This window comes from Marmota monax, unplaced genomic scaffold (genome assembly GCF_021218885.2).
Source record: "Marmota monax isolate L192 unplaced genomic scaffold, Marmota_monax_Labrador192_F-V1.1 WCK01_AAM20220418_F8-fsc00099, whole genome shotgun sequence".
NCBI classification, from domain to species: domain Eukaryota; kingdom Metazoa; phylum Chordata; class Mammalia; order Rodentia; family Sciuridae; genus Marmota; species Marmota monax.
In genome coordinates, this window is record NW_026692126.1 from 3,291,786 (window position 1) to 3,308,753 (window position 16,968).

At 46.4% G+C, this 16,968-nt stretch overlaps 1 protein-coding gene across 1 annotated transcript in view; it reads right to left on the bottom strand.

Moving 5' to 3' along the window:
• Positions 1-11,076: 11,076 nt before the first annotated feature.
• Positions 11,077-16,968, bottom strand: part of Pkp1 (plakophilin 1) — a 47,988-nt gene continuing 42,096 nt past the window's right edge. The window contains exons 13-14 of the mRNA XM_046465017.2: positions 15,232-15,338; positions 11,077-13,847 (exon numbers count right to left, since the gene is read on the bottom strand). Of these exons, the coding sequence (XP_046320973.1) occupies positions 15,264-15,338 (75 nt within the window). The 3' untranslated portion in view covers positions 11,077-13,847; positions 15,232-15,263. The remainder of the gene's footprint in view (positions 13,848-15,231; positions 15,339-16,968) is intronic.

Consider the following 16,968-nt stretch of genomic DNA (forward strand, 5'->3'; position numbering starts at 1 on the left):
CTGGCAGCAAGAACACCACTTGGGAGCCTGTGGAAATGACATGCACATTACCACCTGAGGACATTGAGCAGGTTCCCCCTGTTGTTCCAATGACCTTCCAATTGAAAAGACAGACTCTGGGAACCAGCATCAGCTGGTACCAGAATAACTGGAGGCAGAGGAGAAAGCATTTCAAATTCCATCATAACGAAATGGGCCTCGCTCCCATCTAGCAACCTGAATCCTGTGTTCGCACCAGCCTGCCTCCCGCCTGTCCAGCCAGCTGAGCGCTGGACAAGGCAGAATCCCCCTGCAGGGCCCTACTGATTAGTTATACTTGGTCAGCAGGAAAAGATCTCTCCTGGTCATAGCCATTTGTCTTGCCATTTATCATGTTCCAGAAGGTACTTTGCCTGGGATTCCTCTTCAAAAGTAAGCTTAAACAATCTAAGTGTTGCAGCACGGACTGGGTCTCTGAAGCACTGGTGTCTATGGAAATGTTCTGCTGTGAAATAAGTGTAGGAAGGATTTTCCACCATCTCTGTTTCTCTTTTTCTTTCCCCTTCTCTGCTGTGATATACAATAGCACATCAAATCTTCCTAGTAAAGAAAATTTAATGTTTGACCTTTTTTTTGGACCAGAGTTTCCAAAAACTTAGACCTCCATTGCCACTTAGCCCTTATGAATATCTTGTGGAAATGATTTGGGATATGCTAATATGATTCCCTTACACATACCCCAACTGCTAAGACTTTTTGGCAGTACTGAGGATTGAACAAGTCCTGGGAATTGCATTTGAGCCACATCCCTAGCCCTTTTTATTTTGAGACACTAAATTGCTGAGGCTGGCCTTGAACTTGAGTTTCTCCTGCCTCAGTTTCCAGAGTCACTGGAATTACATATGTGTCTCACCACACCTGGCTCCAATTGCTAAGACTTTTACATGGGACCATTTGGTCACTGAAAGACCCCTTACCTCCATTTTCCAAGTAAGGAGCTGAGTCTGATAAAGCCGGGCAGGGGCTGGGCTGGTACAGGAAAGTGCTACCGCATCCAGGGCCTACGAGGTTGATGTCCTCAACAACCTCCATCTCTCCTGTGTGCCTGGTGGCTCAGCTATTATTGTGAGTCTCAAATGCTTTCAAATGCTCCAGCCTTATCCTGGAGCTGGAGTCCCTGCTGGAAGGGAAAAGACTGTTCCTGTGGGCCTGATGGCCCTGGCAAAAGAAGGTGTCATCCCCACCTGAGGGATGGAGGGAGGACTTGTCTAACTCTAGTACTTGAGCTGATGTATGCAGGAAAACTCTGCTTTCCTTGTCCATCTGCGGAGAGTGTGGTGACGAGATTTCTAGCCAAGGGCTTTTGCTGACATTGTGGTTAGATGGAAGATGGAACTGGCAGGGCCAGTTCTGATGGCCTGACTCACTAGCTTCTTCAGCTCCTGCCTCCCGCTGGTGCAGTGTGGTTGAGGAGGCCGAGCAGGGGAGGGTGTGGGAATCAGTGCAGGAATGCCAAACTGTGTGTTCCCAGCCCTGGCCAGGGAGCTAGGCAGGCTGGGGCCAAGGTTTGGGGTTTGTAGAGATCCCAGGGACTCTGATGGACATGGGAAAAGAAGACTGAGAGTCTTGCTGCCCTGAGGTCATAAGGTGTCAGCATGGTGGGGCAGCACTAGAAGATACAAAGAAAGGAAATAAAACGGGAGGAGGTTTTCTAAGGCCATCTACTGACTGTGGAAGAACTAGGACCTCCTGACGGTTACATTGAGACATCACATTTTGTAGCATCTGGGCTGCTTCCCCACTAGGAAGAGCTATATTCAGAATGACTTGAGAATAAGCTTACCCAAGCTGGATCCATCTGCTCTGGGGAATCCTGTTTCCACATACTAACATATACCACACCCATTTTTCTCTCCTTATTAAACCAGCTCCCAGAGGAGGCTGCCAACACAGGCTGAAAGAGCTTGATTGATTGTCTGGGGCCCTGTGCATCAAAAGAAACCTTCTCATGAATTTCCAAGGAAAACAAGCCCAGAGACCTTGGTGTTTTCCAGATCTGGAGGGCAGAATAGACTAGAAACGAGAGTTTCCAGCAACTCTGTTTCTGGTGCACCTCAGTCCAAATTTAATGTTTCTTTCCCTATTCAGAGCTCCAGTTCCTTAGAAGGACAGTGACAACCTGAGATATGTTCAGAGAAGAGTGACTTAAGACTGAGAAGGACACAAATCCATGCCCTAAAGAAATGGTTGAAGAAACCAAGAGATGGCTGAGTGGCACAAGATGGCTATGTTCAGATATTTGAAATGATTATCATGGGAAAGGGAAATTGAAGCTACTCTCCACAGCCCCAGTAGCTATATGAGGCCTGAGAGTGGAAGTCGTTTGAGCCCAGAAGCTGGACACATGCTGACAATTAGGGCACTTTGAATTTTCTTCCCCTGGAGAGCTCAGAGGTGCTGCTTGGCCAATCTGGAAGGCTGTTATGACTTCCAAGGCCAGATATGGGGTGGGGTGGGGGCTGGAAGAGTTCTAAGGTTAATTTCATGTGAGATTCTATCAATCTATATCAAGAGTCATCATTGACTCAAGGTATGATGAACACTTGCTCTGTGCTAGACACTGTTGGTGTTGAGAAGAGCCACAAATATTTTCGAAGAGAAATTAGAATTTTGCTTAAAGATATGAAGGAAAATATACTTGTAATGAATGAATGAGTAAGAAACATTGTCAAAGAAGTAGAAATTATTAAATAGAACCAGGTAGAAATTCTAAAGCTGAAAATATAATATGTAAAATAAAAATTCACTTGGTGGGCTCAACAGTACATTTAAAATGACACAAGAATTAGTGAACCTGAGCACAGAGCCATAGAGATAAACCCACAAGAAGAGCAGAGAACAAAAATAAACAGACACTCAGTGATCTGAAGAATAATATCCAAAGGTCTAGCATTGTAATTGTAATTGTAATTGAAGTCCCAGAATGGGAAAAAAAAAGAAAGGGAGACACAAAAAATAATTGAAGACATAATGGCCAAAATTTTCCCAGCATGGAAATTTAAATATAGAGATCCAAGAAACTCAGCAAGCCCTAGCAAAAAAATCACACTTGGGCACATTACTACTGAACTGTTATAAACCAATAATGAAAGTAACATTTTAAAAAACAGAGAAAAGTAATAACTCTATATACATAGAAACAATAATACAAATGACAGCTAAATTCTTACCAAAAATGATAGAGGGCAGAAGACAATGGAATAGCATCTTTGAAGGAATTGAAAAAAAAAAGACCCCATTAATCAGAATTTTATATCTAGGTAAATTGTCCTTGAAGTAAAAGATAGATGTTTAAAGATAATGTAGGGCTGGGTGTGGATTTCAGGGGTAGAGCGTTTGCCTGGCATGTGCAATGTCCTGTGTTCAATCCCCAGTACTGAAGAAAAAGTTATCCATTTAAAGAGTTAAAAAATAAATGCAAACAAAGAATTCATTGCTATTCGACCAGCACAAGAAGAAATGATAAAATAAATTCTTCAGACTGAAGGGGAACAATACTCAATGGAAATTTGAATCTTCAGAAAGAAATGCAAAACACGAGAAATGGTTGATATTAAAGGCTATTTTTCTCTTAATTTCTTTCAAGTGCATGTGACATTTTAAAGCAAAATTACAATATTTAATTATTTTTTAAACAAATTTTAATTCTAATTTGTTATATTTTAATTCTAATTTGTTATCGACAGCAGAATGCATTACAATTCATATAGACATATAGAGCACAATTTTTCATATCTCTGGTTGTACACAAAGCAGAGTCACACTGTTCATGTCTTCATACGTGTTCTTAGGACAACAGTTAATTTTTAACACATGTCAGTATAATACATAGGACAACTCCAGTAGAAATGAGGGGGCCGGAAAATGGACCTGGCTGGTTTCAAGAGCATTTTTCACTCTTATTTTAGTGAAATACAAGAAGACAACCAATTTCCAATTTCTGTTTAGCCCCACTCATTAGAAATAGGTCTTATTCACATTCTTCAACTAGAATTATAATAATACTGTATTATAACCAGTATTATAATAATACTGCCTATTGCTGTAAAGTATAAAATATTGAAGTGTTTCTCCCTGTTATCTGCCAAAGAAATTGATCTGACAATTCAGATCCATGCTGTCGTCTCCAAGAATCTTCCATTTTATTTAAAATGGCACAAGATCAACTGTTAGGTAGGCTATGAAAATTTTGAAGATGTATATTGTAATCTGTAGAGCAATCAGAAAAAAAATTTAAAAAGATATTTTGGTGAATATAAATGGAACTTTAAAATTATTTAACCCCAAATAAGGAGGTAAGGAAAGAAAAACAGAGGAACGAAAGTAGATTTGAAAATAGGAAAACAAATAGTAAAATGGAAAATTTAAATTTAACCATATCAATAATTACACCAAATATCAACTAATTAAACACTCCATTTAAAATGCAGAGATTAAATGGCTCAGTGGTAGAATGCTTGCCTAGTACGTGCAACGCGCTAGGTTCGATCCTCAGTGCCACATAAAAATAAACAAATAAAATAAAGGTATTATGTCCAACTACAAATATGTGTGTGTATATATATAAAATAAAATGCAGAGATTATCAGAATGGGTAAAATGAGTGAGTCTTATTTATTTGCTATGTAGAAAAGATGCATACTTAACATACAGACACAATTTGAAAGTAAAAAATGGAAAATATATATAAGATAAAAATTGTAACCATAAGAAAACCAGAGATTAATACCAGACATAATAGATTTCAAAACAGAGTTTCATGAGAAACGGAGAAGGACATTTTATGATGACATTCATTGGGAAATCATAGCAACAAATACATGTGTAACTTGACAATTGTAGAATACACACGTTTTTCAACTCTACATGATTCATTCACTGAGAAAATATGCTGGGCCATGAAAAAAAAAATCTCATAATCTCCATAAACGTAAAAGGACTGAAATGATACAGAATATTTTCTTTGAGGATAATGGAATAAAATTAGAGATTAATAAAAGGAAAGTATCTAGAAACTTCCAACTGTGTGAAATTAAAGAACACTTCTACATAACCAATGAAATTAAAAAAAATAAGGAATCACAAGGGAATTCAGAAAACAGTTTCATCTAAAAAGATGATGAAAGAACAATTTGTCTAGACTTATGTGATACAGCTGAAGTAGTGATTAGAGAGAAAGCTACTTATTTGAAAGGTCTAAAATCAATTGTCTGAATTTTTACTTTAAGAATCTAGGGCCAAAAAGGAAAAAATAACCCAAAGCAAGTAGAAGAAAGAAAACCATGAAAAGCAGAAACCAATGAAATAGGAAACCCGCCCCCCCCTCCCCACACACACTACAGATGAAATTAAAGCTCAAAGTTGGTTTTTTGAAAAGATAAACCCCCAGCTGGACTATTCGAGAAAAGAAAGACCAGGGCTGGGCTGGGGAAGAGAAATGACCAACATCTGAAATGAAAAAGGACATACATCATAGATCCTGTAGATATAGATATTTTTAATGAGGCCAAATTACTCTATCATGGAAAAAAAAAAACAGTGGTCACCTCTTAGAGGAGAGGTACCACAGGCAGGAAACGTGCATGAAGGCACTTTCTGTGGTGGTGACAACATTCTGTGTTCTGAGAGCGCTCTGGGTTCAAGGTGCACGCATTTGTCAAAATGTACTTAATGGTCTGCTTAAGATTCGTGCATACTACTGTATCTAAGTTTTACCTGAAAGAGGGGAGGAAAAGGAGGAGGAGGAGGAAGAGGAGAAGGAGGAGGAGTTAAGAGAGCCATAAATCCAGTGGCCAGGGCTTGTCAGCGTCATTTCCATCTGCTCCCCCTGCGCTTGGTTTGGGGTGCCACACTCCCCCAGCTTCCCTCGGCCCCCCGGCAGTTCCTTCTCATTTCTCTTGCTGGGTCTTCCTGGTTTTTGAACTCTTCTCTTTCCTGTCCGCGTGCCCTCCCTTAGTCATCTCACCCAGCCTCGTGGTTTAGGAGTGCTCAGATTTTTGCTCAAAGATGTCTGATCCCAACTATTCTAAACCCTCTTTAGAAAGGAGGGCTACTTGGCGCCAATTTATCCCCTGCTGCATCCTGGTCACCAATGCTAGGGCTATCAGAAGAGTCCTGCTCCTCCTACCAATCCTCCCTAAGCCTCTGCTTTGTGTCCCATGGTGTCCGGTGCTGTCCCAGATCCTGGCAGCCACATGGCTGTGTGTATAGGTTCTATCATTGTGTGTGTGTGTGTGTGTGTGTGTGTAGGTGCGAGTGCCCCCTAACTTGAGAGTCTCATTTTTGTGAAACCTTGGCAATGGGTTAAAATGGTGTTCCAGATAAGAAAATGTCCCTCTTGTTCTATTTGCCACTCTTCTTCCTTCCTCTTTGTTCCTGTGCTGGGCACTGCTTGGATTCTTGCCCTCAAGGAACTCATGGTCCAGAATGGAAAGAGGGCAACAGGCTGTGCCACCCCCCAGGGCCATGGGAGAGAGGTTAGGGCTCCGGCCCACACTGTTGGGAGCACCAGGTGAGGAGGGGGGCCCTGGCAAAAAGGAGCCAAGGGAAGAGACCAGAGCTCCAGATATGGCCCTGCTACTAGTACTACTGGTGACCCTTGAGTGTGTCACTTTCCCTCTCTGGGCCTTAGTTTCTTTACCTGCAAAAGGAGGGAGTTGGACTAGACCAGAGATTTCCCACAAGCTCCTTGAGTCCAGGTTCTAAGGATTGGGAAGAAGGGGGCTGGTAAGGGGGTAAGCTCCTGCCCAAAGCCCCTCCCATCTGGCTGCTTCTCTTACCTGTGCAACATCTCAGCTTTCCGTGTTAGATCCTTTCACCCAAAGGATTCTGGGGCAGAGCTGTGTGACCAATACCTGCCAAGGAGAGCTCTGAGGACCCTCCTGACTCTGCCTGTGACCCCTCCCATGGGCAGCTCCAGGGAGAGGATCCCAGAATTTGGACGGTCCCCTCCCACCCACCTGCCCTCCTGCCCTGGCCCCTGCAGCCAACCTCTATATCCTGCCAGTTGTCCAGCCAACAGAAAGCTCTGGTCTGTTGGGGCCAAGAATAAAGGCTGTGCTCCCAGGATGTCTGAAAGCCAAGAAGACATGAGACCCGGAAGGAGCAGGTCTGAGCTGGTGTGAAACAGGGAGAGGATGGGCAAGGAGCAGCCCCTTTCCAAGTCAGGAGTGGCCGTGGAAGGAGTCGTCTGGAGGACAGCTGTTCTCAGCTCTGTGGAGTTGGAGTCAGTGGCAGTGTCAGAAGCTGTTTTTGCTTTGAAAGTTTTTTTTGGAGGAAGACAAGAACCTTTCTCCCCAGATGTATCTTGAATTAAAAGGGAAAGTTTGGAGTAAATGATTGGGGCACAGGTGCTTGTCCTGGTCTTAAATTTAGGTTACAGAAGGGCACTATGGTCTGAGGATGGCGTCATTAGAGGGCATATTAGGAGTCAGCCAAAGTGTTGTTGGCAACTGCCATCTAAATGACAGCCAGAGTGAAGCAGTAAGAGCACAAGCCATGTCCTCAGAACTGGCTTCAATTCCAAGTCCATCACTTACTAGCTGTGTGAGCTTGAATGGGTTCCTGGGCTCCTCGGAACCACAGATTGCCTTCTCTGCAAAATGGGAATGATTGTACCTACTTTGTGGCATCATGTGAAAATCGAAGGTAACTAATGAATGTGGGTGTCCAGCATTGCTAATGCTTTTGGACTAGATGGTCACCTTCTCCAGGTTTATACCACAGCCCAGCAGTCCTCCAGAAAAACATAGACCCCGGAATGTAGGAGTGTGAATCTCAGCATCCATGAGCTCAGTGTGGCCTTCAGTTGGCTGGTTTCCTTTCTGAGAGAGACAGAGAGAGCAGAACTGTCACGGCCACGGTTGTGTGGAAAGGTGGTATTGACCGCCCAGAGATTCAGAAAGCTTCATACTTTGCACTTGTTTATTTAGTAACTCATCGGTCATGAAACTTCCTAATGGTTGACTGAAGGGGTTGGAACATTGGAAGTAGGAAGTCCTTCAGAGTGCCCATGTCTCTGCTGATCCTCCATCCATGGGGCTTCTCCCCTTTGATATGCTCCTCAGAGCAGGCCAAGTGTCTCTGGTGACAGATGCACCCTCTGAGCCAGCAGCAGGTGTCTGCAGGATGATGGGTAGGGTGGGTGTGTTAGTCAGCTCTTCATCACTGTGACCAAAATACATGACACTTCAAGGAGGAGTTTATTTTGGGCTCATAGTTTTATAGTTTTCAGTCCATGGCTGGCTGATTCCATTGTTCTGGGCTTCTGAGGTGCGGCAGAAAATCATGCGAAAAAACATGGCAGAGAAAAGCTGCTCAGCTCATGGAAGCTGGGAGAGAGTAGAAGGATTCAGGGGGACAAGATATGATCTCCAAGAATGCCCCCCGCCCCCTGCCCCGTGAACCACCTCCTCTAGCCATGCCCCACCTGCCTGTAGTTCCCATTCAGTTAGCCCATTCAAACTAGGGTGGACTGATTAGATCACAGCTCTCATAACTAATCATTGCATCTCTGAGTATTCCTGCATTAACACAGGGGCTTGTGGGGGGCACCTCATATACAAACCACGATAGTGGGGGACACCAGCTCGGGTCTTTGAGGCATTTTTTCTTTTTACTCTGAGGCCTCATTAACCCCATATTCTAACCAACCAAACCAGCCAGGCCCAGACTCGCTGGTGCGTACAGTAGTATCTGGCATCTGAGATTCTGTGAATTGGAGTTTTCATTTATCAGCATGTCTGCACAGCAACCTCACGAAATGCAATCTTCAGATGCCCCAAGGTACGGCAAGCCTCTGATTCACTAGAGATTTGATTATGCATGGTATCGCCGCCACAGCAAGCCTTTCTATCAGGTTCTAATGCTTCTAGAGAGTACTTGGGCTGGGACACAAGAGGTCTGTGCCCCAGGCTTGATGCTGCTACTAACTCACTATGTGACTCTGGGCAAATCATTTTGTCTCTTTGGGTCTTAGTTTTCTCGTCTATAAATTGGAATTTAATTCTCTGTGCTCCTGCCTGTCTTACGAGAATGAAATACCCACCCAGACAGAAAATGAGCACCCTAAGGCTTTGAAAGCAAAAGGGCTTATTCTGTGGCCCCTCAAAGGAAAAGACAACTGCTGCTATTAACCACTTCTGTTCACTATTTTCTCCAACAGGGTTGGGCTACAGAATGAACTGCATTCCAGAAAATGAAGCTCTCTCTCCCATGGGGTCAGTTGGGCCCCAGCCCATGTTAGTTGCAAAGGAAACAGGAAGAAATGACATCCAGGCTCAGGGTGGATAGACTTATGGGCATACTGGACACGGAGATTGGGGAGCCTCAGGCTCCTGTGGTCTGTGAAGCCTTTTCTTTGCAACTGTGCCTCTCAGTTTGCTTTGCCCATGTGCTCCTTGACCCGAGGCCCTCTGTGCTCATCAGCCAGTGCCCCAAAGAGCTGGAAAGGCTTACCACCTTCTTGGACAGGGATGGCTGAATTAAGACCTCCGTAGCTCTTTGATAATCCTACACATTAAATACACCCACATCCCACATAAAATCCAATTTCCTTAACATTAGCTATAACTTCCTGATCATCACATCACCTGTGAGAATTTTGGGGCTGTGAGACACTGAATCCACAAATTGTTTTCAGTTGTTTGTTAAGTACTAGATTGTAACCATGGATTGCCACATGGCAGCGAACGTGACATGCAGTAGAAGATGCATCTTAGGAAGCTAAAGAAGCCAGACACAAAGAAGGACTTACTACTGGCTCCCTTATGTGAAATTTGAGAACAGGCAAAACTGGCATATGGTGTCAGAAGCCAGGAGAGTGGCTATGTTACCCCTGGGGAGGGGACAAAACCAGGAAGGGGCATGGGTGCTGGTGATGCCCTGCTTCTGGGCTTGGTGCTGTGTAGTTTGAGGAGGGTCCTAGAGCTACAGACATTTCAGTCTGTGTACTTTCAAGTCTGTGTGCTGTATTTCAATGAAAATGTGACTATGTGTTGATGTTTAATTGGTAATTTCATCTCATATTTTGCAGCCAATACATGTTTCTCAGATATTGAAACATTTCCAGAGGCCCCAGCCTCGTGCATCTAACACTCTGGACCATAGATGGACACTGTCCTCTCCTGGGCTGTGGTGCAGCTGCTCCTTCTTCCTGGCTATTGCCAAACTGTATGGTGTTCCAGGAAGCCAGGGACAGCCTCTATTGCAGCTCAGTCCCTAGCCTCCTGGAACATACTCCCAAGCCAAGAAAAGCTTCCCTAAACCTCCCTACCTTCTCCACCCAGGTGGCCCTGGCTCTCCCAGATGGCCCACAGCAGTTATCTCCATACCACCCTTGGAATTGATTCCACATGTCTTATCCCATAGGACTGTGTGTGTGTGTGTGTGTGTGTGTGTATGTGTGTGTGGCACTGGGGATTGATTCCAGAGGTGCTGTACCACTGAGCTATATCCCCAGCCCTTTCTATTTTTTATTTTAGGACAAGGTCTTGGCAATTTGTCCAGGGTGGTTTTGAACTTGTGATCCTCCTGCCTCAGCCTCCCTAGTTGCTGGGATTAGAGTTGTGTGCTAGCTTGCCTGGTAGCACATATGAACACCTTGGGGCTGGGGTCCTCCATATCATTTGTGTCTATGACCCTCCAGCACCTGATACAGAGCCCTAGAAGAGAAGGTGCCCAGGAAACATGAGCTTCTTGGACTTGACTCTTAAAGTTGTCTTTCCTACAGGATCCCACCTAGTTGGGGTTGCGCTTGTGATGGTTTCCCATTTATAAGCTGAGTGACATTGGGCTGATTTGTCCCATCCTAAGTCTCAGTTTAGTTATTTGTAAAAATCAGGATAACAAACCTAGCATCACAGAGTCATGGTGAGGCTCACATGGGCTAAGGGACAGCAGGTGTCTATGAGGGCGTCATCCCTCTGCCCTCAGGTGGCATTCTCAATCCTTGCCGAGTATGGGGTCGGTCAGAAGAGACTTTGGAAGGAAGTCATTTCTCAACAGCACCCCCAAATAATCCACAGCTTAAAAAAGTCCAAAGAAACACTAGTAATTTATTGATTTCCTATATTTCAAAACAAAACAACCAAAAATAAAGCAAATACATGGCATATCATACAAGGGAACTGGGCCCGGCCAGCACAAAGTTCTTATACAAACATAAAGCAAGGGGAGGGTGGTCTAGAAGGAGGCGCCAGATGCCCTATAGTAATTAGGGGCTTCCCTCCCCTGCCCATCAGGGAGCCCCAGCTAGTCTCTCAGCCAGGGGCTGAGGGGGGACAACAAAGGTCACCTCTGCCTCTTGGGGCCTTGGCATAGTGTGGGGTCTGGGCGACTAGTCTGGCCCACACTAAAGATGGGGTTGGTGGCCAATGACTGCATTCGTCTTAAGCGCAGGAGATTCTGGAGTTAAGATGGGCATGGGTCTGTGTCCTTTCTCATTTTGTCCCAAATTAGAACTTCTTGTTTTGGGTGGTAGCCAGAGGCCAGTGTGGATTTAAAATCCTAAGATAGGCCTCTGATATGACATATAAGGCCCAGCAAACCCCTTTATCTAGGAAATATATCCTCAAGTCCCTCTTCATGTTGCTCTTCCCAAATGACAGGCATGGATCAGAGGCCCATATGACAAGGCCCCCACTGGCCAGGGCACAAGAAGCAACCAAAATCAGGCCTGAACTAATTGTCCTTGTTGGGCCACTGAGGTTCGAGCAGCTGCCTTCTTCCCAGAGCAGAATACTGGGCCCATCTGGCTCTTCACCTGGGAGGGGTTGAGGTGGACTGCAGGAAGTGAGGACCGTGCTAAGGGGCTGGCATCACCCTGGGCGTGTAGGAGATTCACTCTAGTGGTTTATTACCCTCTTGTCCTGACCTCACAGTCCTCTCCGACGGGGGGATCCCTAAAGCCAAGTACCTGGTGCAGTGTCCCCCGACCCCTCCCAGCAGAACACAAGCGAGGTGAAGATAAAGGTGTGGGCTGCTTGTTCACTAATGTATCCTAAGTGCTTAGAACACTGCCTGGCACAGAGGGGTGCTCCAGAAACATTTTTTTTTTTTAAAGAAATGGATTCCTCTGGGTGCTAATGATGGGCAGAGGAGACTTCCTGAAACCCACACCCAGGACAGTCTGGTGGGACCAGGCTCACACGTGGCTCCCTGGGAGGCAGAGGGGAGCCCAAATGGGGGAGGGTGTGATAGACTCACAACAGCAGAGCGCATCTGGTTAGGTGTCCTGGGACACCTCCACACGTCTGGCCTCCCCCAACCTCAGTGGCTGCATCTCTTAATTAGCCATCCTGAGTCCAGAAAGGAGTCTTAGTCCTGATGAGGACAATGAAGAGAAGGGGCACCTGTGTTCCTCTAGAGAAGGGCACAGCCCAGGCTGTTAATGTCTCCCAAACACCTACCACGCCAGCCCGGCTAAAAAGAGAAAGCCTGGGTGTGCTCACTCTGCTTCATTTGGTGGTCTGTACTAAGGGCTACTGCCATAGACAGGACTTCTCATGAGGTCTCCGGGGGCCCTTTTGCTACTGCTCATCGAAATGCACAGTCTGGGGTGTAGGGGGTGCCTGGTGCCCCTGGCAGGCTTCTTATCACATCCCCCATGGGTTTCACAAAGATAGGAGACAGGACGGCCGGGGTTCAGGGGGAGGAAGGCCGGGCCCCTGACAGGGGTGTAGACTTGCTGATAGGATTCCCCTTTTGTGGTCTATATAAACGCCCTCCCTTTGGTCTTCTGGGAACCCAAACACTCCCTCACCTGACTTGGCAGGCTTGGTGGGAGGCAGTTTCCTGGTCAGTTTCCAACTCCTTCCTCCCCTGTTCCCCTGACTAGGCAGATGTCCAGCCCCAGCCTATTCCTTTCTCCGCTGGGAAAATGAGACCAAATAGCCATCCTCTGAACAGCTCTTTGGCTTCGAGCACCATGTTTTGCCTTCTTTATCCTATAGCACAGGCTCCCTGGAAGCTGGGGCTTTGCAGGTCAAGGCTGCTCTGCAGCAGCACAGCCCAAGAGAACAGCAAATCCCATCTCTCTGGCTGCTACTCCCAAGGCGACCTCTCACAGCTAAGCAAGCAAGATTGTCTTGGTGCCTTCCAGAGCCCCACACCCGGCCCAACCCCATGCCTTGTGGCATTGTGAGAATGGAGCATTGTCAGATGCACCAGATTTTCCCATGAGATACACCAAGCCCTGACACCCCAGCCAACCTCCCTGACTGCAAAGCAGTCTTTTAAGGAGGTTAGCTCCAACCCGGCTCCTCTTCCTCCCACCCTGCCCTTGGAGATGGCCACAGAAAGGCTGTAGGGTACCTCTGTGGCCTGACTCTGGTGAGGGTCCCTGCCCTGGCATAATATATTTCTAGAACTACGGGCAGCTAACCTAAAAGCACATGTCATCCTTGCCTAGGAGGGAGAGACATGGAGACATCTTTGCCCTATCTTATGAGTTGCAACGATACAGCTTTTGCAGTTGGTAGTTATGCTGTTAGGCACTCACGCACACACACGCACATGCACACGCACATGCACACTTACATTATACACACATATATATATACCATTTCTCAGAGAAGGAAGTATTGACATCAGATGTAAGCCCATTTAACTCAAGAAAGTCCCCCCCAACCTCCCCACCCCCCACTGCCTGCCAATTCCCCAAGGAAAAAAAAGAATCTAAAAATATCTCCATCATCCACAGTTTTCAGGTTTGTTCTCAGTTGCTCTCGAACTTTTCCAAATACTGCACAGGATGGACAGAATAACCCATCCAGCAAGGCCTGAGGTCTTCTCATATAGGTCGTATCTTTCTGGAAAAAGAGAAAGCCTCAAGTTAGCATGTAGCAAAGTGTTTCCATGTGAGTAAGTCTGGCTCATCCTGCCACCGTCTTCTTGCTCACATCGGGCCTAACGCGGGCTCTGGCCTGAGATTGGATACCTTCATCTACAGCTCTGTTGGTTCAGAAGCAGATCAGCTTTATCCTGTCACCTTTACCATCCCCTGCACCCTCAGTTCATTGCTGAGCAGTCATATCACACTCATGAATATTCTGCTACCCTGCCGGGTGTGGTGGCACACACATGTGATCTCAGTTACTCATGAGGCTGAGGCAGGAGGATCGAAAGTTTGAGGTCAGCTTGGGCAACATAGCAAGACCCTTAGAATTAAAAAAAAATTTTTAAAAGGACTGGGGGATGTAGCTCAGTGGTAGAGCATGTCTGGGTTTAATCCCTAGTACCCCAGTACACACACACACACACACACACACACGTCTGCTATCTCTAATCTTCTCCCCTTTCCTGTTCTCAAGTTGCTGAAGCTTATCTATGAGAGGTATCTGTAGTCTTATTTAATATTCCTGTGGACCACCAGGACCCTCCTTGGGCTTTGGGGTTGGGGTGGATTTGCTAGCAGAGGGCCGGGACTGAAAAATGCAGTCCAGGAGGCTCTGTCTTTGTCCCTGGCTATGGTACAGATGGCTCTGTACCGGAGCTGCCACTGGTGAGCCTGTCTAGGTTTGCTGATGCCTGTTTTGAGCATCCTGTGGTGTTTGGATTCCCTGAAGAAGAAGCACTTTGGATACTCATTTTAAAAGGCATTTCCTTGGACTCCACTCCAAGAGTCAGAATTTCTGGCACTGGGAGCAACTGTGTACATTTTAGCAAGCTTCCCAGGTGATTCAGATGAATGCTAAAGCTCGCACACCTTTGACATAGTATTAGATCTGAGTTTCTGGTCCCTAGAAACATCAGCTGGAATAAGCTTGCCCACACTAGGTATGTGAAGAGACTGGAAGGTAGATTATAAGAAGGACAACAAAGTGAGATTTGGATGATCAAACCAAGCACGACATATTGTGTAACTCCACTATCCATATCAGAACCCACTGTAGTCCACGTAACTGGCACTGACTGGGTTTTACAGTGGGCAACCTATATAGCTGTACCCAGAAGTCCTGCCCAGACCCTCTGGCCCTTCTGATTCTATCAGGACATTTTACATCTCTACTCTGTGGTGGGACAGCCCAGGCCCTCAGTCAGGAGTCTACATAGCTGTGCTTATAGTCCTTGTATTGATCTGAGCCAGGATGCTTGTGTGTCTCTGGCATGCATAGGCCTAGTCCTTCTCTGAGATTGGCCAAGGTTTCAGGGTGGCCCTGGAGGGATCTGGGCAGGGGGTGGGCTGGTTCTTACCTGCAAGCTGCACTTGCTTGGACAGTCTCTTCTTAGAATCGGGAGGTGAAGTTCCTGAAGCTATTGGGCCCGGCTAGGGCTCCCAGCATGTTCCTATCGAAGCCTTGCTGCAGGAGAGGAACACGAGCTGTTTGATTTATCCTAGGACAAAATAGCGTGGGGGTCCCCGCAGGGCCAGCCTCAGCCTTCCCGTAGCATCCTTGGGCTCATGCAGCCTCTGGACGTGGTATGCTGTGACCACGGTGCACATGTGTCATGGCTAAACAGACTAATTCAATGTGCAATCAGACCCAATACCATGCCTATCCAGGAGTTAGTGCAATGTGTTTTGGTTTCTACCAGCGCATTGGAGTTCCCTACTTGAATTTGCAGAAACCTGAGTCAGGGCCTGAACACAGTCCTCTACACAACCCCCCCCAAATCAGATTAAGACGTTGCCAATGGTTCTCTCTGACTGCCCCGGCCTGTCTTATTTTAAATTCTGGCAAGAGCTCTGGGGCAGGGAGGCCAGGCCCAGAGTTTCTCAAACTCAGGGGCAGGGGCTGGTGCTGGAGTGAGAGGCTACTGTGCTATGAGGTTCTGTTTACTTATCTGTTCTCTCGCTGGCAGCTCACCAGCCTCTGAGCTCCTGCTGGGTGGAGACAGGGTCTCATTCCTTTTATTTCTTCTAGCATAGAGCAAGGGCTTAATATATGTGTCAGAGTGAATGAGGATAGCAGTCATCCTCCAGGGGTGGGGACAGGGGTGACTTGAGAAGAGGGCCCTGGTTCAGCCCTGAGCTCTGAGGGCCAGGTCAGCTTATGGCTGATCTATGAGAACAGAAAGGGAGATGACACAGGGGATCCCAAACAGCAAAGTCCCAGGCCTACTGAGTTTGGGCGTGTATGACATGATCTTGTTTTTTCCCCCTGCAGATTTGCTTGCTCGCTCCTGTTGAGCTTGGCTGAATTTGGTGGAAAGAACGCAGGAGTGAAGAGTTCTGGATCCCAGCCTCGCTCCTGCCCTGACTCGCTGAATCAAGACAAACTCTTTAGAATTCTGATTCCGAAGTCAGCAAAAAAGACAAAAGCCACGTGACCTGCCTCACCTGTGCTGTGACAACCTAATTAATGATGGATCTGAAGGTGCTTTGGGAACAGAAACCTTGACCTAGATGCTGCCAAGGCTACTGTCAAGTACAACTGGAGAAACAGGTGGAGACTGAATGGGGACACTGGTTCCCAAAGGATAGCACAGAGGGGAATTCACACAGAGAACCTGAGAAGTGGATTCCTTATGTGTTTTTAGGCCAGGAGCGGGCTCTGTATTTTTGGATGAGTTGAACCCTTTGGATCATCTTCAAACAGCTCAAGGAAGTATCACCCTGTCCTTACCCGTCTCCCCATACCCACCCCTGTGTCTATCGGGTAGCCGCCACTCAGCCATGCCCACCCTCATGGTGGTATTGCTCGAAAAGAGGGTTGATTGGCAAATGGAGAACAAAGGCCATTGTCCACCTTCATATTTCCCACCCATCTTGGACCATGGAGGCTTCCTAGGCCTCCTACTGTCTCCGTGCTCTGATAAAGGAGAACTGTCCCTTTCTATTTCCCAGGTTGGTCTCCTGTCCTCCTTGTCCCCCATCCCCTCCATTCTCCCCTTCTTTGCCCACTCCCTCTCCTCTAATGACAGACACACTGGGACCCCCTCTGTCTTTCACAGTACTCTTTCAATCTCCCCTCTGTCTTCTTTCTTCTT